This window comes from Zonotrichia leucophrys, chromosome 14, assembly GCF_028769735.1.
Source record: "Zonotrichia leucophrys gambelii isolate GWCS_2022_RI chromosome 14, RI_Zleu_2.0, whole genome shotgun sequence".
Taxonomy (NCBI): domain Eukaryota; kingdom Metazoa; phylum Chordata; class Aves; order Passeriformes; family Passerellidae; genus Zonotrichia; species Zonotrichia leucophrys.
Window position 1 is genome coordinate 8,137,432 of NC_088184.1, and position 22,104 is coordinate 8,159,535.

Consider the following 22,104-nt stretch of genomic DNA (forward strand, 5'->3'; position numbering starts at 1 on the left):
TTTTTATATTTCTTCATTTACAATGAATTCTGCAAATGATGTGAAGAAAAGGCACATTCACCAAATTTTCTGGTGCATGGTGTTTTCTGGATTTGTGTAATGGATGATGTCTGCTCCAATGGGTTCTTAAGTGAGTACTGGAAATGCTGCATGCAGCACAAATGTTACACAATTGTAACGGGAGGATGAGAAAGCTGGGGTGGAAGTGTGGAAGTGGTTTCTTTTAAATTCCCAAACTGAGAAATATCTTTGGGGTTTTTTTTCCCTTAGAATAAAATAGAAAAAAATCATCTTCTAATAATCCAGCTGTGAATATGAAACAGTTCTACATGTATTCTCTATCTTTCTACCTTTCTTCTTTCATGCCTTTTATTTTTCTGTTCATGGACAGCAGAACTGAACCCACATCTGTAATTGCAGTGAGATTCCCTTTTTATATAATTTTTTCAGGGATGCAGAGCTGCTCATCAGCTCCCAAACTCACTGTAGAGGATCTCCCAGTGATCTCATGAAGGGAATTTCCATCTGCAAGGCAGTGACTCTTCTCCTCTGACTGCCCTAAGTTTATGCTGTCACCCTCTGAAATGATTAAAGAAGACTCAAAATGCCCAGATCAGCAGCTCCTTTGTTCCAAGCCAGGGCTTCTTCTCAGCATGGAAAGAACATTACTGAAATCTGTCTCTTTAATGTTAAATGCAGTAGCCACTGAGTGCTTCTAAATTATGTCTCACTGCTTCCCTCCTGCCTTGCACTGATTTCTTGCTTATGAGTTACTTGATCATATGAAGTTACAGAGGATCATAAATAGTTCCTGTAATTTTTGATAGAGTCTGACACTGAAAAGTTGTAAAACAGGGTTGTTGAGATAAAACATTACTGCAAAAAAATTGAATATCCACTCCTCAATAGCAGTGGGATTTCTGAATTTTTTTCCAAAGTGTTCAGTGCTAACTCAGAGATAAAAGTACAGGTAACAGCAGTTTTAAGGAAATCTACAGAACACAACTAGCAATACTTCACTCTGTAATCATAACCATCCCTCTCTAATCCCCATGCCTGGGGTTGTGCAGAAGATCATCTCAACTGATTTCACCTCTCCTACTTTGCTAAGTTAAAACCCACAAGGAGAAGCCACACCTGTGACCAGTCATGGTAATTTTCTCCTTCAGGAGCTTGGTTTGCTTTGCTGGAGCTCCTCAGTGGCCTGGGCAGTGGATGTGCTCAGTGGGCACACAAGGTGCTCATCCCACTTTATGGTAGAGATCTTATTGACCAGAGCAATCTTCTGCACAGTGAGCAGACCAGACACCAGTGGGCATTTTACATATACATAATAGTAATAATTTAAAATATATATGTGTAATCAGTGCTCACCTGCAATCTTTTCTTTCACTGAAGATCTCCCCAAGGACCACCATGGAAACAAGTGGATAATTTCTTAGACTGGAAGTGAAAATTGGCATCCCAAAGGTGGGACTAATGTTGCTAAAGAAAGTTTTCTAGGTGCTGGCATAGGAAAAATTGTCTTTTCAGCTAAGTACAATTAACACACACTGTGCTTCAGAAGTCAGCTCTCCTGTGCAGGGTGTCCTCACTGGAGCAAGTCTGACCTTCCCCCTTGAGCCTGATGGCAAGAGATGCCCTTGCTGTGACGGACACTGGGGCTTAGCTCCAGCAGGAGCTCTGGCTCAGCCCAGGGCAATGCTCTGTTATCAAACCCTCAGACAAAGACTTCTCTCATCAGGTCCTGGCTCACTGGTGAATTGCTCAGTGACATTTTTTGTGGTTTTTATGTAACCCTCCAAGTACTTCTATTACTAGTTCTGATACAAAATTTTTGTGTCCTAAATGAAAACATGGTATTTATTTATTTATTTTTGGTCTTGCCACCATTTGAACAAGGCAAACCTGTTTGTGCTTTAATCAAAATGGAAAACGTTTTTAGATAGAAGCCAAACCTGGAAATTTTCAACCTGCTGTGTTGTTGAGTTGTGAGCAATTGAAAAGGAGTTTATAGTGGAAATCTGAGTTCAGCAACTACCACTCAGCTGGGTGTTGCAGAAATGGTCCCACTGAAGGGGATGGAGCTGCTCCTAGGAGTTTAAGTAGGGACTACAGAGCTCTGCCTCTTTGGAGTGATTGTGGCTCATAGTCCTGCTGTAATGACAGGGCTCCTGATTGCATTTATGGATGTAACAGCAGCAAATACTCAGCTGAACTGCACAGCAATAACTCTGCTAATGTCCTCTGTCCACTGATTCGTGGACCAAGGCTCAGGGTACGCACACAGCTCTGCTCAGAGGGACTCAGCAGCATCCATTTCCTGGGCAGAGGAAATCTGTTGGACTGCCAGGACAATACCAAACTGAGAACAGAAGGTGATGGATTGATTTACAAAACATAAGGTGGCTCACAAAATAGATTGAACGATTGCTTTGTGCTGCTGGGGAAGTGTGATCCCATTAATTACAGCAGAGGTAAGAGATCAGCAGGCTGGCTCTGAGTTATATTGGAGGATGATTGAGCAGAATGTGGCATCACAACAAATGTGAAAATGATTGCACTGTCTTCATTATTCTGGAATTCAGTAATACTGCAACAGTTGAAGATTAAGCTGTTAATTATGAGTTTCTCTGGACATAGAAAATACAAGCTAAAATTGCACTAGAGCTGAGATTCTCCTGTTATCTTCAAAAACAGGTACAGGTTTTCCTGCTAACACATTGATGTCAGGCCTGTCAGGCTTTGAGCAGGAAGCAGAAGTGGAGATTTTACTTTTCTTAGTAAGTTTGTGACAGAGCAAAGTGCTGTGGTTTTGCGTTCAGTGGAGGCAGCACAATAAATGCTCTTTGATACAAGGGCTGGAAGATGAGCTTGGGTGTGCACTTCCCCTTCTGCTGAGGTTCCAGTTTTTCTGGGGCAAGGCAATGTGAGAAGCTGCTCTTCTATCCTCTGTTCCCACTGTGCAAGGAAACAGCAAACTTTGAGGAAGCTTGAGACAAGTCCTGCTTCAAGGGCAGGGCTGTTTCACCTGTGCCCAAAGGCCATCAAGAGGATGTCGCACTCACTCTGACTCATATGTGCAAAGCAACTTTGAGGGTAGAGCTGTGCTCCCAATATGGAACTGTATCAATCATATTCTTTATGAGTTTTGTTTTACTTTGTGTTAACATTGTGGGGGTTTTATTATGGTTTATGAAGCACTGATGGTTTTTGTTTTACTTTCTATTGACATTCTGGGCTTTTTATTAAGGTTTATAAAGCACTGATCTCTGTAAATTATCCCAGGAAAAGGAAATTCCCTAAACATGTAGGAAACTTCATTCAACAGGCAATACTCTCACCCTGAGAAGCTTTCTAGGTGAGATGGAGTGCACCTCCACTGAGTTGCACTGAGACTGAAATTCTCGTGTGTTGGCTTGGCTCATATTTCTTGAAGGGCAGATGATGGAATGTTGAGAGGTGGCAAGTGTAGCAAAGGCTGGGAATAGGAAATGCTGCAGAGCTGTCCATGAGTCCTCTGTAGCTGCTGGGTGAGAGCAAGGTGATGTTGGCAGCTGCTTTTTTGCAGGACTGAAGTGACTGAGGGAGTAGATGGAATAATCTCTGAGGCTGAGCTTTAGTGCATGGGAGAATGCAGTGTAGTGATGCACCCAAGTAGCTGTCAAATCCAAGTGCTTCTTAAAATCCTTTTAGATTTTTACCACTAGTGAATGGTAGGATGTTAAGTGAAGTCATCTGATGCATTTTCTGTGTATCCTGTCCCAAGAGCCTGCAGAGGATGAGCTCCTACCTGAGGCAGCTCATCAATATGTAGGCACGGACATGATGAGCTGGGCTTTGGTCTGCGTGAGCTTTACAGAAATGAAGGGGCTGGAGCTATTCAGGTCTTGACATTGCTCATACAGGTCAGAAGTCCTGCTGTATTTTTTAGTAAGCAGATCCTCAGCTGAATGTTTCCTGCCAATTTCATCTTCTTTGCAAACCAGGCTGGTTCTTTATCAGTGAAGTAGTTGCAAAATAGAGGGTGCTGAGCAGCCATGAGCTAAAACCAGGGAAGTGACAGCACAGAGCAAAGAAGCAGGTAGTCTGACAGATGGAAAAAGTGTAGCATTCTTCCTTTGTGAAACTCCAGGCAGCCACAAATAGGATTACATTTAAAAAGCCATAATAGCATGCAGGTGGTAAATGCAAGTATAAAAATCCTGGATCTAAAAGAGAAAGAAGGAAACAAGTGTATAAAAAAAAAAAATGTTTAGAGAAGGAAAACAGAAGAGAACAAAATAAGTCACTGCAGGAATTTATTAGAGAAAACTGATGCAGTGAGGTGGCATTTCAGGTGAAAATTTGAGAGGATTTTGTTCTCAGTAATTGCTAGATAAATGATAGTGTGGGTATTGACAGCAAGTTATATTAAAATAAAAGGCCCACAATATGACTATTTTAAATTCCCCTCACCTTCTGCATATCATTGCAGAAAATCACTGATTTCGAAAGAGAGGTATCCAAAAACGTAATGAAAACCACTAAAAATATTTGAGTTCATTGATGGGACATCATCAGCTTGAAATGAAAACAGTTTAAAAGAAAAATGGCTTGTTTTTGCAATTGCAATTGCCCTTCATTCCCCTGTCAGTTCTCTTTGCAAGCACATTTTCTTTCTCTCACAGTCCCTTTTTGTCCCTGTCACTCTGCAGAAACCCTGAGCACATGCATGGCAAAGCTCATCAGTTGCACAGGAGAAAACAGTGGAACTCAGCAGAGGCCAATGGCCATAATAAACAAACTGCAAATTATAGAATAAATTAAATTTAAGCTATCTTTCTAATGTTTTAATACTCCTCTGAGTCGTAGTGAACCACTGGTGGAGGGTTTTTTAAAGAAATACCATTTAAATTGTTTGTGTCCCGTGTAAAGTTAAGAATTACTTATGGGGCTGGAAATTTCCTAATTTCTGAATACAACAGGGAGCAATAAAGTTGCATTAATTTTGAGCAGCACTATTGCACAGAGATGTTCCTTGAGGGGCTGTGGACAGGGAGGGAGTGCTGGGAGCCTCTGGGACTCTGTGCTGTTGGGGATCTGTGTGTGCTCCTGGACAGCAGCACCGCTGCCCTGTAGCCCTGGACACAGTCAGCAAAGAGCCCCTCCTGGGCACAAGGGACACCTCTGACATGGACAGCTTCCCTGGCAGAAACAGACTCTGACCTGGAGAAGTGGGCTAGGGAAGCTCTGCTGAGGAGAAGCTCGAAGGGAGAGTTGTGGGAGATGTTGAAACCGTTCCCATTCCCTTCTGGGATGTGCTGCTCCCATTGCAGCAGGATCTCTCTCTCTCGTGGCTGAAAGCATTTCAATTACTCAAGGGGATTTCAGTACAATTCAGGACATCATATTGTCCATTGTTTGATCACCTAAACAGTGCTCTGCAAACATTCAGTTGTTATGTTTTTTCCAAGTTTATACTACTGCCTTGAACAAGGAGGAGATGCCCAAGAAGGATTAGGCAAAGGTCTTTTTTCTGTGTCCAATATTTATTTTGTAATTATTACATTTGGAAAAGAAGAAAGCTTTTGGTATTGTTTAATTTTGCCAACATATGTTTCCAGTTTCTAAAACCTGGGGAAAAGTGTCTTTCCCTCTCCTTTAGTCTCACTTCACTCTTGGCAAATGTCTTCCTTCATGTTCCTTATATCAAATCAAACAGACACAAGCATGTGTTTTTAATAACTGTAGGAGATGTTTTGGAAGGTGCAGTGGGCTTTGTAGCTGCACTCAGGCTGTCTGATAACTGAGCCCAGGAACAGCCTTAAATTTGTCCTACATTTGCCTGGAGCAAATGTCTCCACTGCCTGCAGGAGGAGCCTTGGGGTGGTGGGGATGTGGAGGTGGGAGGAGAAAGGGGCATCACAAAAGGCACTAAGTGCAGAAACTGGTAACAGCTCAGATCTTGGAAATTTGAAAATTTTACCTCTGGCATGGGGGCCTCACATCAAGTATCTTTTAAGGCAACACTATTCCTTTCATTTAAAAAAATAAAAAAGTTAAAATTTGCAAGAGGAAAATTTGGGCAGGAGGAAGATTTTTGACTTGGAGGTACTTTCCTTCTTTGTCTGCTAATATTCAAAATTTCAGGTTCTTTCTAAATCATTTTTGTTGAGAAAGGTCCTTACAAGGTCAGAGCACTGAAGAATGGTGTTGTTTCATTGAAGAATGAATGTTGTGTTTTGGATAAAATTATGTTTTTCTTACATTGTGTTCTGGTTTTTGAATTGCAGAGTGGGTACACAAACCAAAACCAAAGCACTTTAAATTTCTTATTAGAAATGTCCCTCCAGCTCTTCAGTTTATCAGCACATCCTGTCTGAACCGCACACTGTGAGGTTTGCTTTAGAAAAGGAAGACCAGAAATTACTCTGTTAAAATAAAAATGAACAGGTATTTTAAATTGTATTGGAAGAGCCCCACTCCTCCATGAAAAAGTGAAGACATGCAGGTTGCATTTAAATGTTCCAGGGCACATCTGCTGTTACAAATAAATGCTATCTGTCAGTAATCCTCAGCAGCAGTTCAGTAGCAGAGTCCCACCAGCTTCTCAGCAGAGCTGTGCTGACCATGGGAAGGAGCAGCTTTGGCTAAACAGAGGTTTCCTTCTGGGGGAACACCAGCCTTGTCAGTGTTTGAATACTTTGGACACGAATTACAAACTTGGAGGGGATTCCTTGGAAGGTTCTGTACTCAGGAGGATCTTGATACAACTCATGAACATCTGGGTACTTGTCTGTGCTTGTGCAGCCTTGTTCAGGATGAGGCCCATGGGCATGGGCTGCTGCCCGAGGGGTGAAAGGACAGCCCTGTGTGGGGACAAAGGAGAGGGGTGCAGACTGGGTGGGACACGGGCTGCACCCCCATGAGTGCTCACCCTGCCCCACAAAGGGCGTTAGATGAGGGAGCCAAACTGGAATGTGTACTGCTCTCTGCACCCTGCCCTGTGGATACACTCAGAGATGTCCTGTGTTTTGTTTTTGAACAGGAAAAGCCAACAACAATGTTCAGTGGGATGAGGACTCCGTAGAGTACATGCCAGCCAACCCAGTCAGGATCGCATTTGTCTTGGTTGTTCATGGCAGAGCTTCCCGGCAGCTCCAGCGCATGTTTAAGGCTATTTACCATAAAGACCATTTTTATTACATTCATGTTGACAAGGTAATATATCACTGGTTATAAATTGCCTGTCTCACCATCTGTCAGTCTACCCATCCTTGTCATCTTCTTCATCTTCCCTTTACCTCTGCTGCATAAAGTGCACGTCACTTTTTGTCTCTCCATCTGTTACATGTTTGGAGCCTCTTTTTTTTTTCCCTTAAATTTTCTTTCTTGTTATCTTATTTATGTAACAGCCTTCATTTCTCCTTCTCTGTTGATGAGTATCTCCCCTTGTCTGTCTGTTGTACATTTAGTTAGCAGTATCTAAAGTTGGTGCAGAGTGAGGATGGAGAGCTGACCTGAGGTGCCTTGGGTTAGTGACACACTGTAAAAGGGAGGTGGTGGCAGTCACCTCCTTTACAAAAGCCCTTTGAGCTCTGTGATAACAAATGGTGAATAAAGCTAATCACAGTGGTTAGTGATTACTGTAGTTGTAATAACAAATATTAAGGGTTCTCTGCACATTTAGCAAAAGAAGGTTGTGTGAAATAGAGGGCAAAGCAATGGCAGCACTGAGTGAGTCAAGAAGCAGGGCAGGCCTTTAGTGAACACGGGGAGACAATTTTGGACGGAATAACTTGAATGTCTCACTCTTCTCTCCTTAAAGCGATCCAATTACTTGCACCGGCAAGTGCTGCAGTTTGCCAGCCAGTACCCAAACGTGAGAGTCACCTCCTGGAGAATGGCCACCATCTGGGGAGGAGCAAGCCTTCTGACCACCTACCTGCAGACCATGAAGGACTTAATGGAGATGAGTGACTGGCCCTGGGATTTCTTCATCAACCTCAGCGCTGCTGACTACCCAATCAGGTACAGTGAGTGTTTTAAGGATGCACGTTTTGTTCCTAAAGGATGTATGGAGATAAGCAATGATAAACAATGATAATGTCTGTGCTATGCTGCAAGAAGCAGAGGAGTAGTTTCTTTTGTTTTACACCAGAAAACTCCTGTTGGTGAGCTGGTGTCTGACAGCCACAATTTAGCCAGGTATTCAACCACCTGCCTGTACCCTGTGTGTCTCCCCTTTGCCTGGGGGGCACTTCCACTGAGAGGCTGCTCCAGTCAGTCATTATTTCCCACAAAAGGGGTACCTGCAAGAGAGGATGAGGAAAGTAGCCAAAAGTGCTGGAGCTCAGCTAATGAAACCCAGGCATGGAGAGATTCCTCCCTCCCAGGGCTCTGATTAACAGTGTCATTTGATACCTTCAACAGCAAGAGTTGAAGGTATGAATATAGATTCAGGTACTCCTCTCCCTTCTTTTAGTACTTTTTCTGTGGAGGATAATGGCTGTGGAAGTGACAAATAAGTTGCTAGGAGTCAATTATATCTTCAGCACCAACCGTGTCCTAAATATCCTCATTCAGATGGCATCAGGCTAAGAATTTCACACCCCATCACACGATAAGGCTTGTGGTTTTAAATGAAATTATATTCTTTCTGGATTTACATCACCCAGGCCTCAGAGCTGCATTCAGTAAGTTTGTTATGTTGTGCAAAAGTAGATAGCTTGTTAAAACCCCAACCCAAACCAAAAAAACCCCACAAAGAACCCCAACAACAACAACAACAAAGCCACCCAAAAAACCCCCAAGTGTCCTGAAGCTGTTTTTAGGTTTAGGTTGTAAGCGTTACTAAGAAGAAGGAAACACAAAATTCTTGTGACTTCTGTTTCCCTCTATGCTGAAATGAACCAATGAAAGGGGAAGTGACCTTCTTGGGCGATTTCCTGATGATACAACTTGGTTTTAACACTCCTGGAAGAGAAATATGCTTCCACTGGTGAGGTTTCTCCAAGAGCTCCCTCAAAGTTTGAATCCCTTCCTGAAGGTGCTCTTGGACAGAAATTGCCACTGAAGTGAACAATGGCAAAACGCCTGAGCCTGTGCCTTAGGAAGGATTTTGTGAGGACTGACAAAAGGCTTTATTGCTGATGCTCTGTGAAATGCAACACATTTTGGGGAGGAAGATTAGAGCACAAGACTTACTTGAGGCTGCCTTGATATTAGAACATGGGGACTTAAATTATGAAATCATACTATTTAAACACTTATGATGTGCAACAGGGAGACAACTAGCAGTTTTGACATATTAATCTTGCTTATAAAGGAGAGTATGTAGTTTTCTGTATATCTCTTGAGTTTTGGGAAAAGCTAGCTTGTTATTCCTGATTATTCACTTTCCTGTTGAGGAATGCTGTATTGATGCTGAAAAGTGGTCTAATGCAGGACCATAAAGGAATAAGTAGGTGATGGCACTGTGAATTAAACAGGATAAATTGCAGGAGAGTGCTGAAGGTCTGGTGTGGTTGTGCCCTAGTGCCTGCAGGTGTGTCCAGCATTCCTGTGCTGTTGAGCCCACCCCAACCACTGTGTAGTGCTGAGGCCATGACCTGGGGCAGTCTGAACTGTTCCCAGTTCCCTGGGGAGCAAATCAAACCCCAGGGCCAGATGGAGACAGTGCCTTCCAGACATGGCCATCAGCAACCACTGGCCTTGTGGGGCAGACTGCGGCTGGTTCAGCGTTCATGGAGTGTGTGATAGTGCCATGCTGTCTTGCAGTCATTCCACCTCTGCTGGAGAAATCCCAGGCACTTGTTTCATCAGAGGGGGAGCTCTGGAAGGTCGTGCTTGTCCCTTGCAGCCGCTCTCAGAGCTCTGTGGTGGCTTCTTGGGGGCTCTCAGGGGCTCTCGGGGGCTCTCAGCACCCAGGCAGGCTCTGAAGTGCTCACTTCCCTCCCTGCCAAAGCTCTGTTACCAGAACTGCAGGGAACGTGCTTCCTCTTCATCCCATGATGCACTTCAAAATAATAACAAAAAATAATAAACCTTTTTAGTGCTGCAACTTCACTGACAGTGACTTACAAGTAACGTTAAGTACTTCTTTTAATATGGGATATTACAGCTATAAACCATGGAAGATCTTGTCTCATCAAAGATATATATGAGTCCATTTAATTTTCATGGTGGAGGTGCTATAAATTATTATTATTTATAATCTTTAGGAAGGCATTACCTCCCTGCATAACCCAGAGAGAGCTGATTGTTTTTTCAGGAAATAGTAAAAAGGGTGTTTGGGGGATTCTTTTTTTCCTTCAGACCCCATGCCATGATTTGTCAGATAATGGGCTAGGGGCACTTTACACTTCTCTCTGGTTAGTCATACTGCAGTGGATTTTGCTAGGTTTCCCTGCATAAGAACATATGAATTTTGTAGATTAATAGTTTTTATCCAGAGCTGCTTCATATTAAGCTTTTGCTTCCCATCTGCCATTCCATCTGTAATACTGAAACCTTTACTACTTCTCTTCTGATAATAAAAGCTAATCCAGCCTTCTAAGTCAAAAAGTCATACTCAATATGTGGGGTTAATACGATATGATGAAGCCTAAATCTGTCCAGGGAGCAGTCTGGTCTGTTCACAGACTACAGTGGAATTGCCAGGAGCCTTTCATCCTTCAGAAGAGATGTCCAGAAGCAGATGTTAAGCATCATAAAATATAAAGGCATGGGAGAAAAATATTAGAACTATTCATTTTGTGAAGGAAACAATTAAAAATATGCAAAATAAAACATATGCATGCCAGGAAAATCCAGATACCCTTATTATTCCTCTTCATGCCTGAATGTTTTGTTTGTGGAGTCTGTAGGTCCAGCAGTAGCACAGAGGAGTTTCTAACCCATGTGCTTCTTACTGAGTACAAACCACTGGCAAACAGTCTGGACACAAAGATGCCTCCAACAAAAGTGTTTCCCTTTAATCAAGAGGCAATATGTTATTTATTGGGCTAAGTGAAAAGATGTGGTGCATTATCCACCCTTGACTTCATTCAGCTCTGTTAAACATTCTCAGCAGGAAAAGGAGGGGTGAAATGGTTAAAGGCAACCTCCACAAGTAAGTCAGAGATGGGAGGTTGTGTGACTGTCCCTCCTTTTGCTCTGGGCTTGTGAATAAAAAAGGAACAGATTTGGAGGGTTCTCAAGAAGTCATCTCTCACTGTCACTGCATTCACAAAGAAATGGAAGAAATCAGCACCTTCCTTCCTTTTCCTCAACTTTTTTTTTTTAATTTTAGTGGTATTTTTTCATAATTTAAAGTCTTTTCTTTTGGGAGCCTCTTTCAAAACCTTATGGGAAAGCTATTGATGTCTTCAGCCTCTTACTTTACATGGCTATCTATTTGCATTATTTATTGTCTCTGACAAACAGCATAAAGTAGTCAACCTTATGTTCAGGGACTGAAATTTCACTCCCAACAAGGTGAACTATGGTAGAGCATCTATTCATGCTGAATGTTTAATGTGCATTGCAGGAGTCCTTGGATAATGTGGCAGGTGAAGTGTTGCACCACTTAAATTAAGGAGTTTAATGAGATCATTTAACAGTGAATATCGTGTCAGTGCTTACCTGGCCACAGAGCTTGTATAAAGAATAAACATAATGAAACATTTGAACTATTTGTAATTTACAGTAAATCACTGAGTCTCAATCACCAAAGGGATCACCAAATCTAATTGCCAGCTAATGCTTGGTCTTTAATAAAGGTCAAGCAAAATTATTAGCAGAAGCTTGGGGAGTGCTTCAGAATAGTAAGAAAATAAAGTGTCTTATAGATGGAGCCAGGAATGCAGATACAACTACAATTTCCATCCTGGGCAATCAGGTGTAACAAAAGAATTTAAATGAAACCCAGTGAAACTACTTGTGTTTTGCTGCTTGGCATTATTTTAGGATGAAGTCGTGTACTTCCCATAAAGGCCTGTATTGAGAAGCCTCAGTTAAATGAGACACATTCAGCAGCAGTTTGGATCTGGTGCTTGAATGGAAGGTGTATCATCATGAAAATAGCAGCTGAGGTACTGCACACTGCAGGGAGTGAATGGGATGGTCTGACTGGCCCTGCTCCTTTAAGCAGGTGCCAATATGGAGATTATCTTTGCCAACCAGAATAACACAGAAATTTAAAAAACTGAGCTAGAAAATAACTGTTGACTGACCTGCACTTGCTTCATTGTATTGCCCTCTGTTGGTCAAGGTGACATTGGTTGATAAAAAACCAAAGTGATGCCTTCTAAATGAGGTCCCTGGGCCAGAGAAATTTGCCAAGAGTGAAAAGATGGGAGTGCAGGGAAGAGATGTTCAGGTTTTCTTCTTGTGGTAGGTGAAAATAATTACAACCAACAGATTTTAGGAAGAAGTTCAACCTTTGGGAAAAACGCTTTACCACTTTTTCAGGTTATTTTTCAGGTGCTAGAACTACCTGGGAGATCATGTCCTTGTTTCTGCCACTGGCTCAGTTTCATCCCCTGCAAAGCATGGGTGACCACCATTCTATAAAAACTACATCAGGGATGATTTCTGTTCTGTCAAATTCTCCATGACCTGGCCCATTTCACCTGTGACCAAATGACACAACCTTTGGAGCAGGTGACAGGGAGAAGAAAAGAGAATACACTGCCTGGAGTGGGTACACCAGACTGGAGCTCCCCAACTGCTCTCACACAACATCTCAGCTTTTGCAATGTGCAGGCTTGAAATGCAATATTGGAAATACAGGAAAATCTCCTCTCAGAGCTGAAACAAAGCACTTGGCTTTCCCATACAGCACTCTGGCTCTGGGAGAAGTGTCTGAGACCCAGCTGTGCCCTCTTGATGGCTGTGAGCTCTGAAATCCCAAAGCCAGCAGGGCTGATGGGAGCTGTGCAATGGCAAACAAGGCAAAGCCATTGGCTCAAGAGGCAGTTCCACTCTCTCTGTCTCACTTCTCATCCATTTGACTGGACTTAATTTAACAATGCCATGTCTCACTGAGATTCAGACTTCAGAGCTGTCCTCTAGAGATATCTCCTTCCTGGCACTACATAAATTGGTGCTGGACATGAAAGCCTGGATAAAGAATACTGACTTTCCAGGGTTGAGTCTGACCTTACACCCCATATGAAGTGTTGCAGTGCTGATCTGAAAAGCAAGCCTTGCCACTAGAATAACGTACCAGACACTGGGCAAATAGTGCAGTGTTCTCTGAAGTGCCCTTTGGAATGTTATCCTGGGCTGAAGCAGTGCTCAATCCTCTCCCTGCATCCAGAGGGGAGTGCAGCTCAGGTGGCTTTTGCACTACAACGTCTGTTAAGATGCCAGAGCCTGAGGTTTTTATCTCAGGATTGTCACCAACATTGTATGTGGCTTTGTTTGCTCAGAATATTGTTATCTGGCAAGCCAGATGTCAATCCACTCTTAATGCTTCACAGGAAATCTTTTTTTCCTGTCCAAAAGGAACTTTATCAGTGTTTTTCTTGAATCTGCATTCTCTGAGAATTTCAGATTTGCTTCTTTCTTTAATCCCTCAAATAACCTTTTCTTGTCTTCTTTCCTCACTTTGCCAGCACATTTGCTTGAGATTTATATATATTTCGAAAGTTATCTTTTTGATTTGTTGTTCCACCTCTCTGTTTTACTGTTAAGTTATCAATGGTTGGGAGAGCAGTGGTTTTGTGCATGGTCACAAATGGGTGGGGTAAAATGTGGAAATTATTGTGGCTTAACATTTTTATTTATCTCTGATGTTAACATAATGATTTCTTCAAGCTGGCAAATGTTAGTGATGAGAGGCCCAGCCCTTCCTCTGTGCAGCCACAGCAGCTGGGGCTGCTCTTTCTGCCCTCCCCTCCTGGATTTAAGGACATAAAGCAGCTTTTGCTTTGGGGAACTGACATCTGCAGCTCATAGTAACTCCTCTGGGTATTTTGAGATGTGTTCCATAGCCTGAGACTGGCCACAGGAATAAATGCACCCCAAACTGGAATGGGCTGTCCAGGCATCTTTACTGTGCCTGCAGATTAGAGATGTGTCAGTAAGAGACAGTTTTAGAACAGGATTTTTACTGCAAGTGCTCTTGTACTTGGCAGCATTGGCACTGCTGATCACAGTGTGAGCATGGAGCCCCTTTCTCTCCCCATCTGAGCTGGTGTCTGGCCCCTGGGGATCTGCCTGGCAGAGGAGAGCCCCAGGTGCCAGAGCTGCAGTTGGGTGGCACTGCCCCTCTGAGCCCTGCTGGGCTGCCTGGCTGGCGGCCCCTTCTCCTCTGGCCTGGCTCTGGGGCTGCTCACAGGGAGGTCCTCAAGCAAAGAGCCAAAGGGTTTTCATCTGATTGCCATTTGCTCTCTGGATGTAATTTATTTTTTACTTATTTATGACTGAGAAAAAAGTCTGTCTCCTAAAAAGAGTTAAATGTGAGTCTGCCCTGGATTCATTTGCATTCAGTCTGATATATAAACAGTAACAGCACAAATGTTGTGGTAATGTGCACTGAAGTTCCATCTTTTGTCATCAAGATGCTCCAGTAATGCCTGGAATAGTATTTCTGTGAGGGTGACCAATGTGTTGGGGCAGAGGAAGGCAATGAGCAGCATGAGGGACATGGCCAGCTCTGTATTTCTCCTTCACAGCTCCAGGGATGTTTATAAAATCTGTTTTTCACTTACAACTTGTCTTTGTGGACAAATAGTGTGGGGTGACCAAGCCAAGAAAAGAGTACTTTGTGCAAAATGGTTTTTGTACTTTAAAACCATGGTTAGGAAAATGCCCCACCAGCTGCCCCATCCTGGCAAGCCCTTCCCATGGTATTTAATTGCTCACTGCATTCCTGGGTGAGAAGCTCCAGTGGAGTTTGAGCTGCAGTGGGATGTTGATCATCAGGGAAATCCCAGGTGTGCCTTTCTGATAACACAACATGTTATCAGAAAGGCTGTTATACCCTTGTGTGCTCTCCCAGAACTTTGCTCCAAGTGACTTTTGCTTTGGATTAAGTCTGAAATGTGTAACAGAAGCTGCAGAGGAACAGGTCCTTGTGGTGTTTACCTAGAGTTTGTGAGCAGAAATTTTAATGTCTCTTCAACTCACTTTTGTTGGTTTTTTTTAGAAAGTTCAGTGAAATCATTATAAAAATTCCAAAAGCTAAAAGTGCTTGAAAGGGGGAAATGTTCCTATAAAGGCATTGCATTTTAAATGTGCTCTCCCTTCGTGGTCCTGCTGAATTCTCTCAGGAAATTAAAAATCTGCTGAAATTGCCATTAAGACACTCTTTTGTTTAGATTTCAGGATGCCACTTACAATAAAACAGCTGCAAAATAATATCTGGTGGCAGCTCAAAGTGAACATAACACAACATGTGCTGTTATACCTTTCCCAAGTCACTCTTAAATAGTTGTGAACCAAAAGGCCATTAAAGGGTGAGCCAAAATGTTGTTCTGATTCAGTCTTTTAGTGGTGATATAGAAATAGGAAGGAGAGGGAGAGATGAATAAATTCTTTCCCTTGAAAATAGGGCTAAAAGTCTAAGAGTTGAATGGTATTTGATGTTGAAGATTTTTCATCTCTTGCAGCTCTGTAGACCAAATGCAGGATCTGTGAGCCTGTACAGTGCTTGGGTGGCTCTCAGGAGAGTTGGGCACCTCTGTGTGTGGTGTTCTTCATGTTCAGGGATGTGCTGCAGAATGCATCTCTTTTTATTTTTCTTTCAATCCTGACTAGTGCTAACTGGTCAAAACTTTGTATCTTGAGATGTTGTGGGAGCTTTGACCTGGCAGTGCAGAAATCAGAAATCCCAGACCAATATTTTGCTGTGCAATCTGAGTTAGAATTAGGGCCCAGCTGGCTTTTACAATTGCACCTTACTACAGTGGAATATTTCTATTCTGCCCAACCTGCACAGAGCATTTGTGTGACACCTCTGAACCTGCCTGTACAAATAGCAGCGCTGAGTGCCCCTGACTGTTTGTGATGGCCCATCTGTAGCTCCAGGCTGATGGGAGGGGATGAGGCCCTAAATGGTTCATTGTAGCACATTCCACTCTGCTGCACGCAGTTTAATTATATCCATCATTCAGCATTACTTGATGAACCAGCTGTAGGCACAAGCATCCCTGAGCTTTCATCAGGATAATTGCACCGTTTGCCACATTAGGAACTGGTGTGGGGCCAAGTCTTTTCCAAATGCAGAGTTGATCTTGGTTTAAAAGTTTGCTGCCCCAAAGTCACTTCTAGCCGGTAATCTTGCAACAATGCATTCTTGGGACAGCTGAAGACTAAAAGGTCTATAAATGCAAATTGGTTATTTGTGTCACCTTATGGCTTCAATTGACGGAGCCTCAGATATTTTGGCAGTGGCTCAGCTCATTGTATTCATGTGATGGGATGCACTGTGCCAGTCAGGTGCAAGGTAGCTTCAGATGATTTCCATGGCAAGGGCCTGCAGGGACTGTGGCTCTGCTTGCCCTGTGAGGGTCATTGCTAAACCTCTGTACAGCTGGGGTTGTGAAGGCTCTGGAGCTGTTCCCAGGGGCCCAAGTTGTGTTACAGGTGGCAGCTGTAGAGCTGGAGCTGAAGGCTAAAACACCCTGATCTTTCTCTCTGTAGGAAGCTGGTACATGTGGTGTGTCAGGAGGTACCAGGGCTGGGAATCATCACAAAGTGCCTGGAGAATAATTTGTGAACCACTGCAGCCCAGGAGGGGAGAGCAGCCAGGAAATGGCTCCGTGTCACAGCCTGTCCCCTTGGCAGTGCCAGGAGATCATGGTGACAGACGGCATCACTGGAGTTCACATGCCTTTTCTGGAGCTTTCTCTTGAGTTGAAGCCCTGGTTCTCTTCTGATGGAATAAGGCTGTGTTGGTTGCAGCTCGCTGAGCACAGCAGTGAGCAGGGACATCAGCCTCCCAGCCTGCCAGCTGTTTTCTCAGCAGCCCAGTTATATCAGGTAGTGGATCTGTACATTCCCATTGCAAGCATCCTCTCTGCCACAGGTTTGTGCCTCACATCCCAGCTCTGCATTCCTTACTGACTTACTCCAAAACAGTCCCAGCCAAGAGTAGGGCAAGTCATCAGGTGGCACAAATTATCAAAATAAGATCATTGCTCAACCCAAATAAAGGTAACAAAATGTGACCTTTTGTTGTTAAAACCAATTAAGTTTCTTTCCATCAACTCTCAGTTCATTATCCCTTTCACGCCCCAGGCCCTGCTCTTCCATCTTTTCAGGCTTGGTGCAGAATTAATGCTAAATCCCATTAGCCTGACCCCGTTTTCCCTGTTTTGCCTTCTGGCCCTCTGAACTGATGCACTCGGACAGGTTGGTTCAGCAGCTCAGGATCAAAGGGAGTGGCAGCCCCAGGAGGAGCTGCAGGAAGGGGCTGTTTGTAATAATTCTCTTTACTTTTGAAGGAGTTTGTGGAAGTGCCTCAGCAGTGGGGTCTCACTGGGCAGCTGAGGAGCCCTGGGCTGCATTCCTGGCACAGAGAGCAGCACAGGGACCTTGTGCTGGTGGGGTCCCCCCACTCCCTGCTTGGGATAACTCCAGTCAGGAGACTGAAGCTGTTCTCTGGATGAGTATGTATTCCCTCTGGTCTTTTAGAAAGTGTGAGATGGCGTAAAATGTTTCTTTACCCAGGTCTTTCTTCTCCACTGCATCAGAAGAGCCACCTGCTCTCACGGCAGTGTCACACAAAGCTGGCCAGCTTTTGTCCAGGATCACACTGCAAATTAAACCACCCAGAAGTGCTGAGTTTTATACCCTGAGCCCTTTTAGAAGGGGCTCTTCTGCTTCGTTTCCCAGCGAGAGGAGGGTGGTCTCAGCTCCCTGCTGCTCCCAAGCTTAGTGTGAGCAGTTTCTGGTTCTTTATTGACATGGAGCCCCGGGTGTGGCAGCAGGGAGTGTGTCTGTGTGTCACATGAAATAACATGACACAGACACGCAGCTCTTCCAAGGTAAAAAGAGCACTTTGAATTTCTGACTCTAATATTTATAGATTTCTAAAAGTGACAGTGGATTGGAGGATGACAGTGTTATTCTCCAATGACACTGGACAAACTAATACTCTATCAAATTTCTCTTCTTCTATAAAAGAATGCAAAACAATAAGTTATTTACATAAAGTGTGTGAGAGAAAGTTTGTTATAAGTATGTAAACATCAGAAGGCTTAGAAAAACTTTCAAAAAATCAGGGTGACATCTGTGAGCTTTGGGGAGGATGCTGGGCTGGACCATTTTGGAGCAAGCTGTCCTGCCTTCCCTGCTGGAGCCAGAGGTGACTGCAAGGAGAGGCTGGGGCAGGGTGGCTTCATCAGGGAGAGAGCAGGGAAGGCATTTCCAGAATGAGCTGCAGCAGGGAGAGTAAAGGGAAGGTGTTTCCAGAATCCTGCATGAGCTGCAGCAGGGACAGAGCAGGGAAGGTGTTTCTGCCTAAGCTGTCCCTGGTGGCTGTGGGCTCCTGCTGGCTCTGGGAGTCTCCTGGGCAGGGTGGGAACGGCTCTGGTGTGACAGAGGGGGGACAGTGGGGTGTCGGGGTGAATCATCACAGTCAGAAGGGAGCAAATTGTGTTTCAAAAACTGAGAAATTACCAACATTTGACATTAAAGCTGGGTAAGTGGCCCCCTAACATCCAGAAAAGCAAAGATATCTCATGAGTCTTAAGCTGCAGGAGTGTTGCAGGTGATGGAGGCACACACAGCTCACATGGTAGATTTTAATCCAAGTTGGATGTGCTGAGTAGATCCATCCCTGCCGTGGGACTGGGGGTGCTGCAGGGTCTCTGCTGTGGCAGGACAGCAGGGCTGCACCCCCAGACTGACAGACCCCACCAGGCAGAGCTCTGCCATCAGGAGCAGGGTGAAGGAGGTTCCTTTCTTCTTCTTTCTTTCTTGGAAGAAACTGAGCATTTTTAATTGTAATTGCTCAACAAGCATCAAACCATTTTTCAACAATTAGCAAATCGTTTTTCGTATTGACTTGTACAAATAAAATTTCAGATGCACATGGGAATGTGTGAATTGGATGAAGTGAATGGTTGCTTTAAATCATATTTAATTTTAATTTCTCTTTTTGCACAAAACTCCTGATAATTTCATTTTAGAGATGGTGAAAAAAACTGCTGAATGTAAACCATGCAATGTAAAATATACACGGTATAAACAAACAAAAAGCTCCTATTCAGCCCAATATCTAGATTTTTTTTCTTTTTATACAAAGTCTCACTAATTTGAGTAATGAACTTGATCATTTCTGAAGCTCACTCCACTTGCTTATTTAATCAGTGATTATTGTTTTCATCAAAATGAGATGTATCGTGTAGGCAGATGAGGTTCTACATGAATATGCAGCAGCAGAGAAACACTGGAAAAATACAAAGCAGTGAGCATCACTCTGTACTAAATAAAATCCCAGTGCTTTTATAAAGCTAAAATTATATCATGTTTACTTTTAATAATTAAATATCCTTGGGTATTAGCAGCTGGTTAGTCAAGTATTTCAGTGCTCTCTTTTTTCAGATGCTTTCCAGCAGATATTAAGTGAACTCAGATGTTTTTTTGAGATAGAATAATCTTGTCTGTCTTAACTCTTTGCAGTGCAGCATCCTCACAAGTGATATTCTGGGATCCATAGCCCACCAAGAGTTCCTGGCAGTTAAATGTGGGAATTCTCTGTCCTGATCCCTGCACTGAGGCAGTGACTGGAAATTGAATGGTTTGTTATTATAATAACAGGCAGAGGCAACTTTGTGAAAAGCAAATTATCTTGGTAAATATTTTTCAGCAGCTTTAGAAGTCCTGTAGTGATTGGCAGCAGTTACATTTGCTGCCACTCTGACACAATATTGGGGCCTTATGGGCAGAAATGGTTGCTTGGGGAGTTTTCCTATGGAGAATCGCCTACCATGAGACAGACAGGGAAAGACAGAGCAACTCTCAGAGTGAGAGGAAAACTGTGCTGATGTTCATCTATTAACATGGAACAACACCTTTTCACAGCCTCTAAACTGGGAAACACCACAAAGCCTTTGTTATGATTTCCCACTGCCTATCCTAGGAACACAGAGCTGGGTTTATGCTCTGGCTTACACAAGCATAAACTGAGTGCACTGCACTGATTGTGGAGAATTACAGATATGAAAACAGAATAAAGTCCTTAGCATAGTGCTTATCAGTAGAAAAGAGGATAGAAAAAGAGCATTTTTTTTCATTGATTAAAGGATCTACAAGAGGGAACTTGTCTCACTATTGAAGGTACTAAAAATATTTTAAGGAACAAAATATGAGTAATTTGTGTACTGCTTTCTTCAAATATGCACTTAGGGCAGAAAGTGCATTTTCCAATGCTTCTGTCACTCCACAGGTTCTTTTCTAGTGAGAGAAAGCCCTTATTGTCACAAAAGTTTTAAAATAGAAAAATGCTGAAAAGGGAGATTTTTTTTTTTTTCCTTAAAGGATTAAAAGTAAGTAAATAACCTCAACAAATTTAGCAATTCTGGGCATGAATCCTCTTTAGACATGTGTCTCAATGTAAATAGCAGTGTGTGTAGGTAACCTCTTCAAGTGCATGGCTGCTTCCTGCTCACTGTCCATCAAAATGATCATTTACGTCAACACTCAGCTTCCTTATTGATGGAAATCAAAAATGTGATAGACCTTTGACAGTGTGATATTCAAACAGCCTTTCTGTGCCAAACTGTCAGCAGACAGTTTGTGTTCATTAGCTCCACACTCTGCATTCAATCAGTCCTTACACTCTTAATAAAAACATTCGCATTGGGGCTTGTTGGTGTCATCCACCAAATCGGTGCTTTTTTACCATGAAAATCACAATTCTTTCCATTTATCCTGAGCTCAGCTACCTTGGAAAGTTGCTGACTGAGGGTGTCAGTGCAGCTATTAGTGGAAGGCTGGCACCTTAGTTTGTGAGAGTGGCACTGGGAATCTGTTTTAGTGATGGGCTTGGCAGAGCTGGATTTGATGATCTTAAAGGTCTTTTTCAAATCAGACATTTCTGTGAGTCTATGTTTGGAGCTGACATAATGCTGAGTAATCATGTGATTCTATCAATGCTAAGCATTTTAGAGCAGAGTGTAAGTTGAAGGGTCTAAACCCCACGTTGCTGTATTTTTTCTGCGCTGATTTGCATTATTTTAATTTCCAGATTTGAATAATGGGAATGCCAGCAAGGCTTGATAAACAGTTTTTGCCAGCACTGATAAAAATGAGCATTTTTTCCTGCAGTTCAAGTAAACTGACATCTCTTGTGAGTGTGGTGGGAGAGGAATTTTGCTTTACTACAGTATATGCCTTTAACAAGTTTTCTAGCCCTTATCTAAGTTAGACACACATCACTGCCTTTACTTAAAAATATTTATTTGAAATAGGCATTTATAGGCCTTTCTAGCAAAGGCTATCTGTCAGGCACACAAATTCTGAGCTAGCAAGATGAAAAAATAAATAATGGCGGTGATATGCTGATGATTCATAAACTTAAATAAATAGAAAATTGTTTAATAAATCAAAGTGAAACATTCCCTTCCTTTTTAGCAAAATACCTCTGATCTGCATGCATCAATACCAGGTTATGTAGGGAATAAGTCATCCTGCATGTAGCCAATTTTCTGTGATTATTTTCATATCTACCAGGTCTTACACAGTTGCACATTTGGAGGGTACTTCAGAAGCTTTTGTTATTCAAGTATTTTTCAGTGCATTTGTTGTTGTTAAGCATACAAATAATCCAGATTTAGCAATTGCATACAATTAGATTTATGAAAGGAAAACTACCTTAATGTATTTTGTAGCTTTACTCTAAAAAATAGTAACTTGCAACTTGTGGTGGCTTTAAAATCAGAGAAAAAGAGCTGCATATGAAATGATATTACAGAGTAGTGTTTTTCTTATTTACTTTTTACTGCAGCAGCAGGGATGCTGAGAAAATGTCATTGTCACAGACAAATTAATTCCTAGGATCAATTCAAAGGTACTCCTGGGATTGAGGGCATTTTGTAAAAATGTTTTATAAACACCAGTGAGTTAAACATTGGTGAGTTGGTGACATATCTGTAGTGGAGATGGACAATCTGAGTTATGACTGGA

At 42.7% G+C, this 22,104-nt stretch overlaps 1 protein-coding gene across 8 annotated transcripts in view; it reads left to right on the top strand.

Annotated features, from left to right (window-relative positions):
- The window catches only part of XYLT1 (xylosyltransferase 1), a 174,979-nt gene that overhangs the window by 104,429 nt on the left and 48,446 nt on the right, over positions 1-22,104 (top strand). For all 8 annotated transcript variants that reach the window (XM_064725398.1, XM_064725399.1, XM_064725400.1 and 5 more), the window contains 2 exons: positions 7,031-7,203; positions 7,811-8,013. In XM_064725398.1, coding sequence (XP_064581468.1) covers positions 7,031-7,203; positions 7,811-8,013 — 376 coding nt within the window. The remainder of the gene's footprint in view (positions 1-7,030; positions 7,204-7,810; positions 8,014-22,104) is intronic.